Below are 21,160 nucleotides of genomic sequence, written 5' to 3' on the forward strand. Positions count from 1 at the left end.
CTAGAAAGGCAACTGTCTGTTGTGTAGGTTTTTGCTTTTGAAACTGCTTCCGTTTTGCCTTGCTTCAACCACGATTGTCTTCTGTTTCTCCACCTAAGTGATCAGCTGCCCAAGGTCCAAAGCCTCCCTCTGAATTTAGCCTGACTCGTCGCCAAATACAGACGGTTCTCTCAGGCAAAGTCACTGGACCAGACACAAGTGCAGACGTACCCCACCCCTGAGCATGACCATGCGTGTGTGTCCAAATGATAACCTCAGGTTAACATTCCCCGGGGAACTCTATTGTTTGAGACAGGGTAGCTCAATGGCTGGGAGCTTGCTGACTGAGCTAGACTGGCTGGTCCGAGAGCCTCAGGAATATGGCTATCTCTGCATTCCCAGAACGGTAACCCTTGCTTCAGTAAGCAAGGCATTTTCACATGGGTTCTAGGAACCAAACTCACGTTGTCATGCTGGCTACTCCAACCCTGGTCTACTCTTTCTGTTGATGTTCAAGAGTTTCCCCACCTGGATGGCCATGAACGGTCTGGGATGATGGACAGCCAGGCGCTGTGGTTAGACATGTGGGAGGAAACAGCCACCTCCATTTCCTGCCCTGGATGAACTTGGCCGAATGTCAGCTGTTTCCTAACCTGGCTCTATCCTACATTAGATCTTGGATGAAAAGTCTAATCAACTTTCTTTTCCCAGAACATCCCAGGGGCGGGAAAGTTGGCTGTCCGTGAAACTGCTCTCCACACAAACATGAACATCTGAGCCCCAGCCCTCACTCACATGCAAAGCAGGGCAGAAGCTTCTGTTACCTCAACACTGGGGAGGCTGAGGCAACCAGATCCCTAAGGGCAACTGCCCAGTAAGTCTAGTGATCAGTGAACTCCAGTCTCAAAAACTATGGCGCGGAGTAATTGAGAAAGATAGACTTGATACACACACACACACACACACACACACACACACACACACACTCACACACACACTTCAAGAACTCTATTGAGAAAGTACTTAACATTGCAGGCGAGAGAAGCTTTATCTGTTGTGTACCCCACAGGAACCCTACAAACAGCCTCTTATCTCGACCTCCCCGAAATCATTGGACCCTCTTCTAACAAGACCACACAGGCTTCTTTCCTGAGATTTGAGGCTATCAGAGCTTCCTTGGGAGGTGGGTTGGGCTGGGGATCCTCTGCAGGGTTCCTGGCCAAACTGGTATTTGCGTTTGCTTCCTCCTTAACCTCCCCCAAAATACTTCCACAAGCCGTAACCTGGAACGCCTGCTCTCAGAGGCCAGAAACATGACAAAAATTCAGATAAGCCAGAGCACAGGCTCCTTCTTGGTTGGCAAGGACGGTGGAGCATGGTGGAGCACAGTCTCTCGGCTGGGTGCTTTCCTACACCCAGCAACAGGCCGCACCCTAGAGCCCGCCTGCCGGGACAATTTATAAAGCAATCTATTTTAATGCACCATGCCAAATCCATTCTAGTATAGGGAGTGTGTAATTTTTTTTTAATTCATGTTTGCAAGTGAACTCCATCTGCAGTATCAAGTTCAGTCATCTTTTTTTTTCCCCTTAAGGTCAATCATAGTAAAAGGCTTGACTTACTTTCTAAATCACGGTCCCAGCAGCTTCTGAGTTAAGAGGGTATAATTTACAGGAGTGGTAGGGATTAAATGAGGTAAGCTGTGACATTCCTAGAATGTGGTGGGGGATGGAAAGGCAAAGAGGTGGGGGTGTCCCGCCCACTAGTCGGGGCCATTCTCCCTCAAGACTTGGGTCTGTCCGTGTCCCAGTGCCAAGTCAATGGTGGGCTGTGTTTTGTCTTTCTTGTTGGTTGTGGCTACACTCAGCCCTCTGCTGCTCTACACACATTAGACGTTTCCCTCCCTCTGAACTTGGTTTGGGATCGTAAGCCCCAGCTCCCCCCACAGAAACTCAAACAGAACCAGCTTTATTCAAGGCCTCCTTGGCCACATAAGCTCTCAGCAGCTTGTGAGGATTCCAGGGCCCCCGAAACTGGCAAGAACTTCAGGGAAATCACAGGATGATTCCTTTGCCACGTGATTAATCCTGCTCTGACTGGTCCCGGAAAGAGCACACATGGGTTAGCGAGAGCACCGTGGGTTAGCGGCAAGCGGCAGCTTGTGGAATTGTATAAAAAGCAATGTCTAACGGGGAAGTCCTGGGGTACCGGCTCTGGATGAAAGTTCAGAGTGAGGGTGGGGCCGGGCAAGGGGGGAGGGCGATGCCAGATGAGAGGACACAGGCCTTGTTAAAGTCCACTTCGGAGGTTGCAAGGGGGGTTGGATTATAAGTCAGTATGGTGCACGACTGTAACAGAAGAATTAGCACGCCACAATCACCCCCCGACACAATCACCCCCGGTCTGGCTCCCCAGTAATAGCTTAACTCAATGGAGTTACTCATCCATATTCATTAGTCTCAGACAAAAACACTGCAGGCTCAACCTTGCAGCAGGGCAGCCTGCAAACAACTGGCCACATGGCCGTCCCTCTGGACATCCCGTTACCAAGCCTCTTTCTTCTGTTATGCAGTTTCTGGTATAACTGAGGGATGACGCCTTTCTAGACAAGACCAAATACCAGCTACATTTTAGGAGCACTCTACCCTGCCTTAGGAGGATGTTAGCCAGCCTCTGGCTTTCCTAGGATGTGGTTTGGGGTGGGTGCCTCCCCTCGATTTGCGCTGGTGAGTGAAAAGTCATGTTCTTAACGTGCACTGTCTCGCCACCGCGGAAATGGAACCGAAATACAGAACTGTATATATATCCTAGCGCGAGGAGAAGTTTCAAAGATAGGACTGCCGGGAATAGCCCCGAGCACCATTAAAGAATAGCTTCGTCTCTTTGAAGCAGACAACCCCACCCAATGCACTCTATATAATTTCCCTAACACTAGGTAGGTGTTGTCTGTGGAGAATTATAGAAGCCTAGGCTAGCTAGGCCCACCCATCTCACACAGACCGCTCCTTCGAAGACCGCTAGAGCCTTCAATCGGTATTTACTGAGCAAGTGCCACTGTCAGATGATGCTTTGGCCCCGGGATCGAGGTTAGAGCTTAGATTCCACCAGCGAAACACACACAACTTAAAACGTCCAGGCAAGAAATAAAAATAATGGGGACCGGTCCCAGATCCCAGCCATACATCACAGCAGACAGAGGAACGGAAGACAGAAGAGGAGGATCTGATGGTGGTCCCCACCATTCCGTTTCTTTCTAGTCAGGGTCTTAAAAGTCTGGGCCGGTTTCAAACCCCTCATGCCCCTTGAAAGGCTCCCATCACACAGTTGAGCATCACTATACTGGTTTTTATACTTGCTGGGGATGGAACAGGGGAGCGTCATGCGTGCAAAGTAAGGACTCGGCCAACTGAACTACATGCTCAAGCTCCACTGGTCTTTTATTAACACTAATTCAGCCTTTGAGTCCTTGGCCAAGTTCAATACATGCCCTTCAGTGCTCACAGCAACCCTCCAGGTTAGGGGGGTACATTCAGTGGCGTTCTAGCAGGCTGGACGCCCTGGGTTCCAGTGCAGGGGTTTGGGGAGGAAGAAAGAACGAGGCAGACAACAAGGGTGCTATAAAGGCAGCAGTGTGCGGTTCAAGCTGTGGTTCAATCTATTTCACCGCCCCTTCCAGCTACCACCCTAATTTGCGAAGACTCTTCAGGTCTGTCCCCAGTTAGGGTGTGACCCCGAGTTCTAACCTATGCTCTCCTGTCCCTAGTTTTCAGAGACACTAACCATTCCGCTAACGCACTGCTCTTTGGGCCAGTCCAGTCGCCCTTGGCGTCACCCTCCCATCCCGGACCATTAGACCCCCCCCCGGGGGGGGGTAAGGGCCATTCTGTACTCCTATCACCTGTGGATCCCGATTCTACTGCCACACCCACTGGGCTGTTCCCGGGGACTCTTCTAAGCCCCATCTAAGCTGCCCCACCGCTCTCCCCGGCACCTCCAGATCCCAGGCCCAAGCAACCCCCGCCTCCCTCCATCCCCATCAGCAAGTGCGGGGTTGCCAATCAGGCGTGGCGCTTACCTCCCTGCGCTGAGTCCCAGAACCAAACGCTCCCCAAAACCCAGAGCAACACTGGCGCGGTCCACATCTTGATCTCGTTGGAGCCTCAGCAGCTAGTGGTTTTTGTGGGTTGTGAAAAGATGAAAAAACAAAAAAACTTCGAAGCCACAGGCCCAGCCGAGAAGAGCTCTGGAGGAGGCTGGCAAGCGGTGAGCAAGAGTCCCAGCGACAGAGAGTGCCCGGGCTTTCAATGCGAGCGGAGGGAGCAAGCACAGCAAACTTGGCAACTGGCAACTTCTCAGCACAGTCGGCAATTTATGTCTCCAGTACGGGGGCGGGGGCGGGTGGGCGTCAGGTGGTCCCGGAGATCTAGGACCGCCCCCGAATTCTGTTTGGCCAGCATCACAAGATGACCTCAGGCCAGGTTTAAAGTTACAGGGCCTCAGCCACTGGGGGCCCAGCCCAGGCCAAAAAAAAAAAAAAAAAAAAAGCGTTTGACTTTGTTCCACTACAGGAGAAGGGGGGTAGGGGGGACAGATGCAATACACAGTTCTGTTTTACAATTTTTATTTATTTTTCTACTATCTTTACTATTCTGCTTTGAAGGGCAAGGCACACGACTTAGGTTTTCTTGTTACTGGGCAGAAGGGAGACTCACACAGTGGCCTGTGCGGCTGGTTTTATGGTTTTAGGACGACGCATTGGCTTTTTAATTTTTTTGTAAATATTGAATCTGATGGTTTAAGGAAAACAGCCGTTGTTTGTGTGAGTCTGAGGCGGCTCGCGTTAATTAACTGAGCCCTCATCCAGGGCACGTGGATGCATGGATGGTGGGGTGCCTGTCCTCCCACAGCTGGCCCCCAGTGCAGTACTTGGCTTTGTGAGGTACTTGTCTGGGTGGGGTGTTTGACCTTGAAGAGTTCTTGGCCCTAGCGACTTACACAGATTTGAAAGGCAGAGCACATGAGACCTCCTGATACTGGGACACTGTGGCTTCACCTGGAGACGGGAGCAGCTGTGTCACCTGACTAGCAGCCACTCACCTGGAACTAAGAGTTCAGCTCATCTATTTTAATCCTAGGGTTTAGCTGGTAATGCCCCGTCTCTTGGTTAAAAAAAAAAAAAAATCCTTCCTTGCTCTCAGGTAGTGGGTATAAGCAAGTGTTCCCTTCTAACCTGCTGGAACTTAAGAGCAGGGTTGGGGGTGGTCTCGGCTCCACTCCCAGATGCCATAAATTCCTTTCGACAAAAGCATCTGAAGATTCCCCCCCCCCCCAATTCCCCACTCCCAGAGAAGGCTTAGTCATCAAGCCTAGTGACTTGAGTTCTATGCTCTGAACCCACAATGGTGAAATGAGAGACCTGATTCCTGAATGTTGCCCTCTGACCAGACAGCTCACACATGTACACACACACACACAGACACACACAGACACACACACACAGACACACACACACACACAATGTAAAAAAAAAAAATAAGTTGGGGCTGGGGATTTAGCTCAGTGGTAGAGCGCTTACCTAGGAAGCGCAAGGCCCTGGGTTCGGTCCCCAGCTCCAAAAAAAAAAAAAAAAAAAGTTACAGAGAGCTTAACAATGAATGTTCCCTAAGAGTCCCCATGAAGATGCATGCATGTGTGCACTTGTGTGTGGGCACCCATGGCCTGGTTGGTGTGTGTGTGTGTGTGTGTGTGTGTGTGTGTGTGTGTGTGTGTGTGTGTGTGTGATTATCAGAGGACAGCTTTGTAGAGCCGGCTCTCTCCTACATTAACACGGGTACTAAAGATCAAACTCAGGTTGTGAACTTTCCAGGCTAGCAAGCCCTTTTATCCTGAGGCAACACTGTTTCAAAAGCTGCTATTCCCGGCTTCTGCCCCACTGGCTAATTAATAAGACCTTTTGGGGAAATGCTAGTTTAGACAAGCGTCCCTGGAAAGCTTGCTCACAGGGATGGTTGGTAAGCTATACTCACTAGCTGTACTTCTGTGTCACTCGCCAGGGTGAGAGTGAGCCTGCCTGACCCAGCAGCAGGTGTAACTTGGCCGGCAGGAGGTTGTACGAATCTAGGGATTACTCAAGGGCAGGCTGGCACCTTATCCTGAGGCTACAAGATAGGAGTGAAATGGATTCAGGAAGTGAGGAAGAGAGACCTGGAAGAAATGTCTCCCCAACTGGTCTTACAACATTATTTCCTCTATGGGAGTATTTTGTATTGTACACTCAGGGGGATGCTCTCCCTGTGTCATAGGGTCGTGTCTAGGTTGTGGAAGTCTGGTTGGTCCCCCACCTTCTTGTAGAGGATAGAGGAAGGCAGATGTGGACACTGATTCCCGTTGGGGGCCTGGTGACTAGAAGAGTATTGAAGAGAGGATTTAGGTCTGGGGGAGTCTGCAGTAGTTCTGTGTGTTTTCCTGCTGAATAGCCAGATGAGTGCTGGCCCCAAGAAGGGTCACTCAAGGACACCAGGTGGGGGACCGGTTTACATTCCACAGCAATGCAAATTGCAAGTTGAAGACATCTTGGCCCTGGGCAGATGGACTATGTGCTTAAGGGTCATTCCCGATTGTGACATAGCTTGTGGGAGGACAGAATAACAATGAGGCAGAGGTAGAATGGCTGGCGCCCGGAGATAACACTCACAGCCCCGAGGGGTGCGGATCTTACCTTGAGGATCTCACCTGACCAATGGACCTTTGATCTAAGATCTCCCAGTATTCAAGGGGAATGGTTTAGCACTGATTCACCTGCACGGCTGGCTAACACACAGGTCACTGGGGTCACTCCAAAGTTCTCATTCCTTAAGAGAGGAGAGCTGGGGTCCCATGCTGAGGTAGGCTCTTCAGAACATACCTTAAAACACATCCAGAGTCCTACAGGGAAGGGAAACACATGTCTCTCGGTGGCAGATCAAGGCTGGAATCTACTGCTTATCGTGAGAAGGAGCAGATGATACAGACGGTAGGGGACCTTTTGTTCTAGGGAATGCTGGAGGTCCGTGTTAGGGTCTTCAGCACTAGCTGCCTTCTTTGAGGCCCCTGTCAAGTCTGGAGAGCAGAGGGTTGCTTCCTGGGGAGATAATGTTCTGGGGCAGAAACTCTGACTCTCCAAGGGCATGAAGTATCCATACGGCCACTGAATACATTGTTTCCTGGGGCTCAGGTTGGGCAGGAAGAACTCAAAACACCTTGATTTCCTGGGAAGAACCTCAGTCTGCATTCTTAAACCGAGTGTCACTCCCAGTCCGGAGAACTCCCGAATGTGCCCGGAGTGCCAGGAGGTGTGACTACCGTCTTGCTCCTGGTGGCTGTTGCTACCAGGCCCTGAGGAGTTCTCAGTCCCTTTCTCATCAGGTGCTGCTTGTACCCACCAGGAAGCTCAACCATACATCCCTAGTGTCTAGGACAGAAGAGTTTTGAAAAGGTCTCTAAGGGAACCGGTTTCTTTGACCTAAGGCATGGATTGCTACACTAGAACTAAGTTAAGTATCGTCTCATTCTCTCTTCTTGGCCAACCTTCACCTGATCCTGACTTAGGAAGGTTCCCTGAATCTGCCCCATTCCTGGATAACTGGATTTACTCCCAGTTGCGCTCAGGAGCTGGGACTCTGTGCCGAGACCCCAGTCAGGAAGTCACTTCCGCTCTTCCGTGAATGGGAACTGGCTTGAGTTCTGACCCACTGGTGTCTCCTAAGTGCCAGAGTGCTCACTGCTCCGGTGAGACGCCAATTGTCCCTTCTGCTTTCTCAAGCCTCCATTCTCCCTTTCCCTCCCCCTCTCCCCTTCCTTCTCCCTCTCTGTCCCTTTTCCTCTCCATCTCCCCCTCCCCCTCTCTCCTCCACATCTCTCCCCCATATCTCTCTCCCCTTCTCTCCTTTTCTCTCTTCTCTCTTCCTCTCTTTCTCTCCTTCTCTTTCTTGCTTACTGTTTTTCTCTTCTCCTCTTCTCTCTCTGTATACATGCTTCTTTCTCTTTCTGCAACCCTCTCTGACCCCTACTTTTCCCCAGGGCAACTTCCCAGGCCTTGGTCCCTGGGGCCAGTGAACTCGCCCACCCAAGAGCAGCTTCCCAATAAACCTGCCTTTAATATAACCTAATCTGGCTTGAATTGACTCATTTCACCGGCAGCAGAGAAATATAACCTGTCAGTCATAATCCCCAGATACTCAAGTCCCTGTGGACAGTGGGGTTGTATTTATAGGTTGCCTTTAACATGTCCTCCCATGAACTTAAAACATAGCTAGGTCACTCACGCTAACTGATTAGGTAGTGCGATGCATGCCGGTGCTATGTGGTAATAAACAGCTGCTGAAGTACATTGTTTAGAGGGAAGGGGGAAGAGAGTAATGTCTGTGTATATTTAATAGCCGCTTCTTTCTGAAACAGGGCCTCGCAGTAGTCCTGACTACCCCGGAACTTCCTATGTAGACCAGGCTGGCCCTGAAATCATGAAGATCTATCTGCTTCTGTCTCCCTTACACAGGGATGAAAGGAATGAACCACCATGCCCAGCTTCCTAAATATTAATCTGTGGTTAGTTGACCCGTAGATTCAGAGAACTAGCTGAATAAGATGTTGACCATGTTAAGCATTTCATAGTAGTAGTAGTAGTAGTAGTAGTAGTAGTAGTAGTAATAATAATAATAATAATAATAATAATAATAATAATAGAAGAAGAAGAAGAAGAAGTAGTAGTAGTAGTAGTAGTGAAGGTGGGGCTGGAGAGATGGTTCAACAGTTAAGAGCTATGTGGAAGACAGACAGTGCACACCTTTACTCCCAGCACTCAGGAGACAGAGGCAGGCAGATCTCTGAGTTCCAGGCCAGCCTGATCTACAGAGTGAGTTCCAGGACAGCCAAGGCTTCATAGAAAAACACCATCTCGGGGTTGGGGATTTAGCTCAGTGGTAGAGCGCTTGGACCTGGGTTCAGTCCCCAGCTCCGAAAAAAAGAAAATGAGAAAAGAAAAGAAAAGAAAACACTATCTCAAAAACAAACAAAAACAAACAAAACAGACCTAACCAACAAAAACAAACAAACAAAAGAAAAAGAGAGAAGAAAGAGTTTGGAAGAATAATTTCAGAATTCCTCTTCTGTTTTGCCTCATCACCTCCGTGTGATTTAGTGTTATCTGCGTTTACATGTAGATGGGCAATGATGTATTTCTGAGTCAATGGGAGAATCGTAGAGACACTATGCCCTCCAGTCCCCAATGTTTGCGTGTGACTTTCCTAAGATTAAAGACTTCCCTCTTAGCCAACGACAGAATTACCAAACTTAAGAAACTTAACATTAAAACACCTCTCTAGGTTAGGGGTGTAGCTTGGTGATGAATGGCTGCCCACTATGGTGAAAATCCTGGGTTTGATCCTCAGCATGACCAACAAAGTTCTGTGGAAGACTGTCATGGTGTCTGTTATCTGAAGTCCCAGTTACTCGGGAGGCTGAGGCAGGAGGATCCCTTGAGCTAAAGAATGTGAGATCAGCCTGCAAGGTAACAAGACTCTGTCTCTCTCTTTTTTAAAAAAATATTTATTTTATTTATACGTGTACACTGTAGCTGTCTTCAGACACACCAGAAGAGGGCATCAGATCCCGTTAGGGATGGTTGTGAGCCACCATGTGGTTGCTGGGAATTGAACTCAGGACCTCTGGAAGAGCAGTCAGTGCTCTTAACCACTGAGCTATCTCTCTAGCCCAAGACTCTGTCTTAACATAAAGAAAAAATAAAACATTGCTTTTTGCCTGGTTCATAATTGTGTCATGTCTTCAGAGAATTTCAGAACACCGAGCCTTCCTTTGTCTTTCATGAATGTGACACTTCTTGAAGGTGATAGGCTAGGTGTTTGTAGGCTGCCCCTCTGCTGGAGTCTGGGGGATTTCCTGATGATCTGATGCTGATAAACCTTCCTGCCTGAGTGGCACAGGGTGAGGTGGTATCTTTGTGTATCATTGATGGAGTGCCACCTGTGAGCCTTTAATCAAGGCTTTTGAATTTAGAGCAACCTACATGGGTAGACCTCTGCCCTTAAACAGTAAGTACCTCCCATTGGCACCTGGACTAAAGTTACTTTTCTTCCTTTCAGCACTGGTGTGGTGGCACTCTGTCAATAAACTACACACTCCCAGTCCCCAGACCTGTTTCCTCCCCAGGAAATGCTCCTAAGGAAGGTAAAGAAGCTAGGGATAAGAACTTGCTTTTGTTGTGGGGTTTGGGATTTAGCTCAGTGGTAGAGGGCTTGCCTAGGAAGCGCAAGGCCCTGGGTTCGGTCCCCAGCTCCGAACTTGTTTTTGTTGTTAGGGCACTTTCTTTTCTTCTTTTGGGAGGCAGGGCCCCATTTAGCCCAGGGTAGTCTTGAACTCACAATGCAGCCAAGGCTACCTTTGAACTCATGATCTTCCTTCATTCGCCTTCCAAGTGCTGGAAATACTGGCATGCCATACCACACCCAGTTTTTTATGATGCTGGGGTTCAAGGCAAGGGCTGCTTACTTGCTGGACAAGCCCTTATACTTCTGCCACCGGGGTTGAGTCTTCTGGGACAATCTTTGGTGATTGAAGTGGGTCCCTATTGTGGTTAGACAAAGAATGAGTTATTGTGTGGAGTCTTTCTGTGCTCTATAAAAGAAGTAGTTATCCGCTTGGAACGCTAATGACATTATTCAAATGCAGATAAACAGGCCACAGGCTAATTGTCCTGACCCTTGAGGTGGGACAAGTCACACGTACAGCACAGCACCGGCTTCACACAAGTTACTCTGGCCAGCAAGGTGAACAGTACCTTTAAAGGGAAGGTGAGGGACCCCATCTCCGAGACTTTAGTCTCCTGCTGGCTTCTTACTGCTCCAGAGAAAAGCAAAGACTCCCTTAGTTGGTGACTATTGTCATAGCAACTCACTGTTTGTTTACATCCTACCTTCCCCCAACCAAAAGGTGAACTTGTCAGAATCCACTTGGAATTCAAAGGTCTCTGACGATTTGGGTGACAAGAGCCACTTCAGTAGGTTGGGATGAGAGTCGGGCTGGGTTTGCTTTGTTAAGGCGAATACTGAGTTTGTGATTTTTGTTTGCGTTGAGAGAAAATCTCAGTCTGGTCTGGAACTTTTGGTTCCATTATCTCAGACTTTGCGGTGCTGGGATGACGGCGTTCACTGCAAACGCAGAGCCACAGCTGAGTTCAAATGCACAGACAAGCGGTAGGGGGGGCGGTAGGGGGCCCGTAGGGGGCGGTAGGGGGGCGGTAGGGAGGAGGGCATTTGTCCCAAGGCAGAACGAACGCAGAGAAGGCTCCTTTCGGTGTGTTCACCGGCCCTTGATGGGAAGCATAAAAGCTCCGATGAGCATCTGGGTGTGGGATGTTAAAGAAGGTCCTCGGGGGCAGAGACTTTGTGGACATTGGTTCCGGCCTTTTTCTCTCTTTGTTTCCCTGGGTGGGAAGTGGGCTTGTGAAAATGACCACAGCAAGGACTCCTTGTCCCACAGAATGTTCTCCTTGAAGGAGAACATGCATATATGGAAGGCTTGACCAGAGACATTTTATCCTGCCATCCGCTGTCTGTCAGGAGGACAGCTGAGTGCCAGTGTCACAGACCTCGAACCATCCCACCCTGAAGGATCCTCCCCAGTGCAGAAAGCAGCTTGCCCAGAGATGGGGTCCCAGGCCCACAGGCTGAGGTGCAGCCCCTATGTTATAACTTGGAGCCTGCTCTGTTGATTTAGAACCTCTTTCGTTAAGGGCCCAAATCTGTTTTAATCACAGCTCCGGAATCTAACTGGAATACTCAGACAGTGTCTGCCAAGAGATGGGTTTGGCCATGACAGGAAAACAGGAAAAGGCTTAGAAGTTAATAAAGCCGGGAGAAAACAGCTTTGTGTGAGCAATGAGTCTGCTACCCAGCTGCCTTCAGGCCATAGAATGAGCAAGGCCGCTCCTTGCTTTGCTCATCCCCAGGATTTTTTTTTTCTGGAAATGATCAAGAAGTTTCTGGTGAAATGTTATTAAAATGATTTTTTATTTTTCTGTTTTCCTTCCCTGGTGCGGGGAGTGTGGTCCCTGGTCACTCGGACATCACGAGGATGAGGGCAGCATGCACTATGCCATCACGGAGTATGCGTGCACAGCAGTGTGGGTGCCTCCCAGGATATGCCAGGGAGCAAGACTTTCAGGTTCCTGTTTTAGAGCCACTTGTATTCCAAAGAGATAGATGGTGGGGCCAGAAACAGGTAATCGAAAATGATAATAGAAAGGAACCTTGAAGAAAAGCATCAATGGATGATTTCAACGTTCTTCCGAGTGGTTACAAATCCGGGGGCTCTGCTCTCTAAGGCGGCGCGCTTAAGAGGGGAGAGTGAAGGGCGCCCATCTCAGAGTTTCAGCTAACCTGCGCTCACAGCTGCCTCCCTTTCTCTCTTCTTTTCCTTTGGACTTCGCTATAGAAACACAAAGCCCTTGGCTATGCTTAACCCCAGGGTGGAGCATGGCCCCAGGCATGCAGATCTCATTCAGGGTTACTGTGTGCTGTGGTTTGGAAGTTGTCCCCAAAGGATTCCTGTGCTGAAAACTTAATCTTCTCTATGAGACGTTGAGAGGCTAAGCCTCGGAATTGTGTCCTTCAGAGGTGGGGCCTTTGGAAGGCAGTTCACGAGTGCTTGTCAGGGCAGGGCCCCTTGGTGGAATCCTGGTGATTTTATAACAAGGAGAGCCCGGAACACATTACAGACTCTTGCACACACTCGAGCACACACACACACACACACACACACACACACACACACACACACACACCACATAAACATTTACCACCCAGGTGTGCACACACAGAGAGACATAGACACACACACAGAGGCATGTGCATAACCATGCACACATAAGCACACCCTGTCTTTTTCCAGGTCATATGCCACCTTTGGATTCTGATGTTAAGAAGGCCATCGCCAGTCACTGGTCTTCATTAAACTCTGTTTTCCTAAAGTTTACCTAGGCTGAGGAATTGCCTGTCTTTAGCAAGGGAAAGCAGGCGAACACAGTGTTCGAGCAGCCTCCCTTAAGAAAGCAGCTCAGGGGGCTGGAGAGATGGCTCAGTGGTTAAGAGCATTAACTGTCCTTCCAGAGGTCCTGAGTTCAAGTCCCAACAACCACATGGTGGCTCACAGCCATCTGTAATGAGATCTGGTGCCCTCTTCTGGTGTGTCTGAAGACAGCTACAGTGTACTTATATATAATACATAAATTAATTAATTTTTTTTTAAAAAAGGAAAGCAGCACAGGGCTGGAGAGATGGCTCGGTGGTTAAGAGCATTGACTGCTCTTCCAGAAGTCCTGAGTTCAATTCCCAGTCAACCACACGGTGGCTCACAACCATCTGTAATAGGACCCGATGCCCTCCCTCTTCTGGTGTGTCTGAAGAGAACAGTAGTGCATTGACATATATAAAATGAATAATTCTTTTTAAAAAAGTGCTCAAAGCAGAATAATAACAGTTAATAGTTCTTGAAAGTACCCTTAAGGTGTTTCTTTCTTTCGTAATTTTGAAATTTTAAAATCATAGTTTATTTATCAAGTCACCTTTCTGTCTGTAAGCATGTGCCTTGGCACGCATGTGGAGTCAGAGGCCATGTAGGTTCTGGGGATCCCCAACTCAGACAGTCAGGCTTGGAAACAAGAACCTTCACCTAATGAGCCCTTTTGCTGGCCTGGGGTATGCCATCTGGAAACTCAGAATAGCTCACTAACTCAGTAACATCTTTTAATAAAGAGCAAAAGGTTTCTAATTTATACTACTCACCTTCAACAAAGGACAGGGATGGATCAAATAGGAAGAGGACAGAGAGAGAGAAAACAGAGAACTGGAATGGGGGTGGGGGCAGAGCTCTTGGACGAGCTGGAAACCTAGGACAAATGAAACTCCTAGGAATCTATAAGAGTGACCCTAGTTGGGGTTGGGGATCTAGCTCAGTGGTAGAGCGCTTGCCTAGGAAGCGCAAGGCCCTGGGTTCGGTCCCCAGCTCCTAAAAAAAGAACCAAAAAAAAAAAAAAATCAAAATAATAAAACCAGAAAGGATAGCCTAATTGTCATATGAAATAATCATCTAATGACTTATTATCATATAGTTTCTAATAAATGTGTGTCTTTGATAAGTACAATTCACAGAAGTGAGATAAGATTCCTTTCATTTCAATCTTCTCCCCCGCTCCCCGCCCCGTCTGAGTTCTTGGAACTGAGCCCTGAGCCTGTGTACATTACTCAGCTCGTTAACATTGGCCTGCATCCACAGCCTACAGAACTCTTTAGTTAGCACAGCTCTTCACAAGTTAAAAATGTACAGAAAGAGTGACTTCTCCCTTATCCCACTAATGACTACAAATCTCCCAGCGATGTGTGAATGGGGTGCTGGAGAGACAGCTCATCACATAAGAGCACTGGCTGCTCTTCCTGCAGATCCGGGTTTTGTTTCCAGCACCAACATGGTGGCTCATAACTGTCAGTAGCTCCCGTACCAGAGGATCGGATGCCCTCTACTGGCCACATTTTCAATAAGCTTTTATTTTGATCATTTATTAGTATTATTAATTGTATTTTATTTCTGGTTATGTGCATGTCTGTGTGTGTGTGTGTGTGTGTGTGTGTGTGTGTGTGTCTTTATGTGTGTGTGTGTCTGGGTCACATATGTAATGGTGCCAGAGAGGTCAGAAGACACTGTCCGATCCCCTAAGGCTGGAGCTACAGGTAGTCATGGGCTGACCAAAGTGGGTGCTGGAGTTGAACTTGGTTCTCCTGGGAGAACAACAAGTGCTCTTAACTACTATCCCATCTGTCCAGGCCCTGAACTGTGAATTTACTTAGCTTTTGAGTTAGGGTCTTGTGAAGCTCAGGCTAGCCTCAAACTTACTTTGTAGCAGAGGATAACCCTAAACTCCCAATCCTCTAGTCTCCTGCTCTGGAGTCCCATCTTTTCAGCTACTAAACTTGTGATGAAGGATGCTGTCTGTCTGTCTGTCTGTCTGTCTGCCTGTCTGTCCGTCAGTCCGTCCATCCATCTGTCCACCTTTAAGACGGGGTTTCGCTTAGCCTAGGCGGGCCTCAAGCTCATCATAGAAGGGGATGGATGACCTTGAACTTCTGACCCTTCTGCCTCCTGCGAGATTCCAGCGTGCCCTGCGCCACACTAGTGTCTGTGGTGCTGAGGGTCTGAAGGTTTGGTTTTCGTTCATTGTGCTGTGAATTCTCGGGGACTGAGCTCCAGCTGCTCAGGCTCCTCTCTCTGTGTGCAGCAGGCCTTTCTTCAGCCAAACACGGCGCTTTCTCATTGGCTCCCCTCTGCTGAGCACTTTCCTTTGGTTTACGGAAGCCCTCTTGGCTCTCAGGGCCTTCACAGGCTCCATGGCTACAGATTCTCCTGGAGAGAATCTCGCCCTTAACTTGCACGCATGCTAGCTCCAGGTCTGCCGTGGGGACATTTATGGGGTGTTCCTTTTTGAGCAGTGTGCATTCCCCTGATGTCTAGAGTGTGACCCCCTCATCTCACATATGTGCGGCCATGTTTTCTAACCAGTCTAGAGGACGTGAAGGGGGCCTCCTCTTCCCTTGGTGTCTGTCATTTTGCTGCATCGCTGGCAGACAGCTGTGTCAGCCAAAAAACATCTGTAAGGGTCTCGAAGTGTGCACAGAGTGTATATAACTCTTAGACATTACTTTAAAACGTTTCTAGGCAAAACGGACACCTGAGCTGAGCGGCGGTAGCACACACCTTTAATCCCAGCGCTTGGGAGGCAGACTCCAGTAGATCTCTGAGTTCGAGACCAGCCTGGTCTGCAGAGGGAACTCCAGGTCAGCCAGGGCCACACGGAGAAAACCTGTGTTGAAGAAGCGAAATCAAACAAACAGTACCCTCGAACCCAAAGAATAGTGTGGTGGGTGGGAGCAACTTTGTGAAGCGAGATGGCTTCGCTGAAGTGTCTCTTCGTTGAAGAGAAGACAGACACCTTCCGTTGACTGCTGAGGATGGAAAAGGAAGGAGAGGAAAAGGAGGGAGATGGGCAGGTGGAGGGAAGGGCACGTAGTAAGAAGGTCAATTGGAGAGTTTGATGGTGCACTGGAGGAGAGAGAAGAGTGGACCGCAGGAAGTGGTGGGGAAGCACGGAGCTACAGACACCAACTGTGGGGTTTCTGATGCATGGAAAGGCTTGAAATGGCTTATCTGGATGTCCCCACCTGTGAGTTACAGCGTGGCATCTGAACCTTGGCAGTGCTGATATTCAGGATTCAATTCTTTTCTATGAAGTCATGCTCTGGGCATTATAAGATATTTAGGAACACCCATGGTCTCCATCCACCAGGTGCCAGTGGCACACACCCTTTCTCCCCATGTAATGGTAAAATATGAGATTAAGAATTGCTAAAGGGAGGCAAACCACTGAACTGAGAACAAGACCCCTGTTGGAGGAATTAGAGAAGGGACTGAAAGAGCTGAGGGGGGCTTGCGACCCCATAAGAACAACAATGCCAACCAACCAGAGCTTCCAGGGACTAAACCACTACCCAAAGACTACACATGGACAGACCCAGGGCTCCAACTGCATAGATAGCAGAGAATAACTTTGTTGGGGCACCAGTGGAAGGGGAAGCCCTTGGTCCTGCCATGATTGGTCCCCCAGTGTAGGGGAATGGGGGTGGTGGTGGTAAGGGAGGGTGGATGGGGGGAAACACCCTTATCGGGGAGGGGGAGGGAATAGAGGGCTTATGAACAAGAAACCGGGAAAGGGAATAACATTTGAAATGTAAATAAAGAAATGTATCCAATTAAAAAAAAAGAATTGCTAAAGGGGGCTGGAGAGATGGCTCAGTGGTTAAGAGCACTGACTGCTCTTCCAGAGGTCCTGAGTTCAAACCCCAGCAACCACATGGTGGCTCACAGCCATCTGTAATGGGATCCGATGCCCTCTTCTGGTGTGTCTGAAGACAGCTACAGTGTACTTATATATAATAAATAAATAAATCTTTTTTAAAAAAAAGAGTTCTGAAAGATTACCTTGAGCATAAAACCCTCCTGTTGAGCCTCCTCTTGAAAACCAGTCAGCTAAGTTATCTCCTTTGAGAGGATTAGTTTGGGGGACATAAGATTGCCCAGAGAAAAGACTTGGCACTCAGTGTTTGTCTTTTGAAATGGGCTCCCTAAGTCCTCAGCAGTAAAACACGCTGAGACAATCAAGCCATACTGAGAATATCCTACTGCCTTAGGTATCCCTCCTACTACAGCGATAGCCAAATGGCTAGCTTGAATCGTAGGGATTGTGCTCAGAAAGAATCCATAAGGGACATGGGGTATGTGCTGCTGACTGCTAGGAAGGACGAATGTCTCTGAGACAGAGAAAAGAGATGCTCACAAAGCAGGAGGATGCTTGATTCTGCCCTGCCCACAGCCAGGATGATAGGAAGAAGATGTGTCTCAAGAACTTGGATCTAAGCAGGAGTCCTGCCTGCAGAGGCACCCACCTCCACGGCCTTGCGTGGGGTAACGTGACGTCATTGAAGTTCTCAAGTCTTGCGGCCAGAGCGGCCAGATTCTTTGCCAGCATATACTGTGAGCAGTCTCTAGCTCAGCTCCTAACAGAGTTTTCGTTTTCCTTGGAAATCTTGTGACATAGGCGTTTATTGGTCACTCGTCTCTCGGTGTTCTAGTCTTCCAGACTCCCGTCTGAACAGTCCAACAGGCTGAACTCAGCATGTTCTGTGGCATTTCTAGCCTGCAGCTAGAAACTCTTCCACACTCCCCTTACAAACCAGTCAGCAACAGCCCCATCCCTCAATGCCAACTCCCCTCATTACTTGTGTTCTTGAACACACACACACACACACACACACACACACACACACACACGCACGCACGCACACGTCGACTTAAGGGAGGAAGCATTTATTTTGGATTGTAGTCCCAAAGGATCCAGGGTATCATGGCAGGAAGGCATGTTACCAAGAGCATGGAAAATCTGGGGGTTCAGAGGTTAAGAGCACTTGTTGCTCTTGTCCAGGACCTACGCTGGATCCCCAACACCTACCTGGTGGTAAGCAACTCATTATAAGACCAGGGGATCTGATGCCCCCTTCTCATCTCTGCGGGCAACAAGCAGGCTGAATAAATTAAAATAAAAAAAACATTAAAAAATAAATATAGTAAAAATTCAAAATAAACTTTCAGGGCCTGACTCCACTTCTCTAGGCAGATTCTATCACCTAAAGATTCCCCAGCCTTACCAGACAGTGCCACCAGCTAACAAGCCATTGCTCACACAGGAGGTGTCTTGGGGATATTTCACAGGCAAACCGTCATAGCCAAGGCTCGTGAGCCTCATGCCTCAGCCTCCTGAACGCTGGATTTCTGGTACACACGGCCACACCTGCACTCTCCAGTCTGTTACTAAACACATCCACCATTGCCAAAATTCCATTTTTCTTTTCTAAATGTTTAATACTTTTTACGTGATTATTTATCTATAAATTTTGTGCATATTTTGTGTGTGCAAGCACATAAACATAGTAGTTAGAGAACAGTTCATAGGCATCGGTTCTCCCTTTCTATGTGGATTTGGGGATGGATTCAGGTCATCAGGTTTAGCAGCAAGCTCCTCTACCCATGAGCCATCTCACCAGCCCTCTGAATTTCTGTTTTTGTTTTTGTTTTTTTTTGTTATTGTTGTTGTTGTTGGTGGTGGTGGTGGTGGTTTTTTTTTTTTTTTTTCTCCCATGGCTGCCTGAGCTCTTGTTCTCTTGTTTTAATGACATTTTCTGTAAAGGTGGCATGTTCCATACTTCATATTGCTTTAGTCTCCATGTTGGAAGTCCTGAGATTCTAAAGCTGTGTTTTTACTTCCATGACTCCTGCTGGGATGCTCCTTTCTCTGAATATTTTGGATTCTGTATCCTGAGCTTATGTTGGTTGAGGAGGGTTCTGGAAACTTCTCACCTAGAGGCTTTCTTCTTAGTAGACTTTCCCTGTCTTTCCTAAAGAGACCAACGCCGTCACTCTACCAGGACACTGTCACTGTACCAGGGCACTGACACTGTACCAGGGCACTGACACTGTACCAGGACACTGACACCGTACCAGGACACTGACACTGTACCAGGGCACTGCCACTGTACCAGGACACTGTCACTATACATGGGCACTGACACTGTACCAGGACACTGACACTGTACCAGGACACTGTTACTATACCAGGGCACTGCCACTGTACCAGGACACTGTCACTATACATGGGCACTGACACTGTACCAGGACACTGACACTGTACCAGGACACTGTCACTGTACCAGGACACTGACACTGTACCAGGACACTGTTACTATACCAGGGCACTGACACTGTACCAGGACACTGTCACTGTACCAGGACACTGACACTGTACCAGGACACTGTTACTATACCAGGGCACTGCCACTGTATCAGGACACTGTCACTATACCAGGACACTGACATTGTACCAGGACACTGTTACTATACCAGGGCACTGACACTGTACCAGGACACTGTCACTGTACCAGGACACTGCCACTGTACCAGGACACTGACACTGTACCAGGACACTGTTACTATACCAGGGCACTGCCACTGTACCAGGGCACTGCCACTGTACCAGGACACTGTCACTATACATGGGCACTGTCACTGTACCAGGACACTGTCACTGTATCAGGGCACTGTCACTGTACCAGGACACTGACACTGTACCAGGGCACTGACACTGTACCAGGACACTGTCACTATACATGGGCACTGTCACTGTACCAGGACACTGTCACTGTATCAGGGCACTGTCACTGTACCAGGACACTGTCACTGTATCAGGGCACTGTCACTGTACCAGGACACTGACACTGTACCAGGACACTGTCACTGTATCAGGGCACTGTCACTGTACCAGGGCACTGCCACTGTACCAGGACACTGTCACTGTACCAGGACACTGTCACTGTACCAGGACACACTTGAGCTGCCATCAGGGTCGTGGCTTCAGGGAAGCGCTTCAGCATTCTTTCATGCTGAGAGGAACTTACAGCTTGGCTTAAGGACCCCAGGGTGCTCAGCTCCCTCTGCTGCTGTGCTGTCTGACTGTTTCCAAACGCTGTCCATTCAGTATGCTTCTCCCGTTCTGCACTGACCTTGGGTGTTGTCCTTACTTTCCCCAAGCCTAACAACAGAGAGAGAAACATCGTGGTAATTATCCCAAGACCCAAGAGGTAGGGATTCCTTTCAGGCCAATCCGCCGTATTCCCAGAGGAGGAATGTAGTGCATTTTCACTCTTTGGATTGAATCAAGGAGAAAGTCTAGCCTGGGCCTTGCGCTGGGAATGGAACCTGGGTCCCCATGTGTGCCAGTCAGTACCCTGTCCCTCAACTGCATGCACACACCAGCCCCTGTGTCTGTACTCCCTCTTTCAGGTCTGCCAAGAGTCAAAACTGAACCAGAAATAGAATTCATTCATTTATTTTCTTTCTGACTCTGGGGATGAAACTCATGGCATGGACCCCTTTTGGAAGCTAGGATCCACTGTTTTAAACATAAAACAGGGTTTTAAACATAATCTAAACTCATATAGATTGGGCTAGTCTTTTTTTTTTTTTAAATACTTATTCATTATGTACACATCACACAGCTTTCTGCCTGCACATGTGCCTGCAGGCCAGAAGAAGGCCCCAGATCTCATTACAGATGGTTGTGAGCCACCGTGTGGTTGCTGGGGATTGAACTTGGGACTTCTGTGTAGGATGATGTCATCACGTGGGTGTAGGCAGGTACAAGATAGAACAAGGCCTGTCATTGGATGAGAAGGAAGGATGGGCGGGAGAAGAGTTTTAGAGAGAGGAGGAGACTGGAGGAGGCAAGGGGGAAGCCGCAGAGAGAACCCGGAGGCTGATGTTACGGTTCCACTCTGTGTATTTACAGGTTGTTATATCATTAAGAGATGGATGTGCACAGGGCTTTGTATGTTTAGGTGGGCAATTATATCTTATCAATTGGATCAGAGGTTATTGTGTTGTGTGTTCTTTCATGTGGCGATTTAAGTTTAAGATGTGACACTAAGCCGCCGTGGAATTGGGATGTATATTTCTGGCCTGGTGGCAACTTGCC

The 21,160-nt window shown here is 48.5% G+C and overlaps 1 protein-coding gene and 1 long non-coding RNA gene across 3 annotated transcripts in view; one reads left to right on the plus strand and one right to left on the minus strand.

The window, feature by feature from the left end:
* Positions 1–4,322, minus strand: part of Pdpn (podoplanin) — a 33,937-nt gene extending 29,615 nt beyond the window's left edge. For both annotated transcript variants that reach the window (NM_001429771.1, NM_019358.3), the window contains exon 1: positions 4,055–4,322. In NM_001429771.1, the coding sequence (NP_001416700.1) occupies positions 4,055–4,121 (67 nt within the window). In that variant the 5' untranslated portion in view covers positions 4,122–4,322. The remainder of the gene's footprint in view (positions 1–4,054) is intronic.
* Positions 4,323–8,512: 4,190 nt separating this feature from the next.
* Positions 8,513–12,040, plus strand: LOC148006140 (uncharacterized). Its single transcript, XR_015621309.1, has 5 exons — positions 8,513–8,562; positions 9,405–9,523; positions 10,116–10,200; positions 11,109–11,225; positions 11,789–12,040. It is a non-coding gene; the product is annotated as an uncharacterized LOC148006140 (long non-coding RNA).
* The last annotated feature ends 9,120 nt before the right edge of the window (positions 12,041–21,160 follow it).

This window comes from Rattus norvegicus, chromosome 5 (genome assembly GCF_021556685.1).
Source record: "Rattus norvegicus strain SHRSP/BbbUtx chromosome 5, alternate assembly SHRSP_T2T, whole genome shotgun sequence".
NCBI classification, from domain to species: Eukaryota; Metazoa; Chordata; class Mammalia; order Rodentia; family Muridae; genus Rattus; species Rattus norvegicus.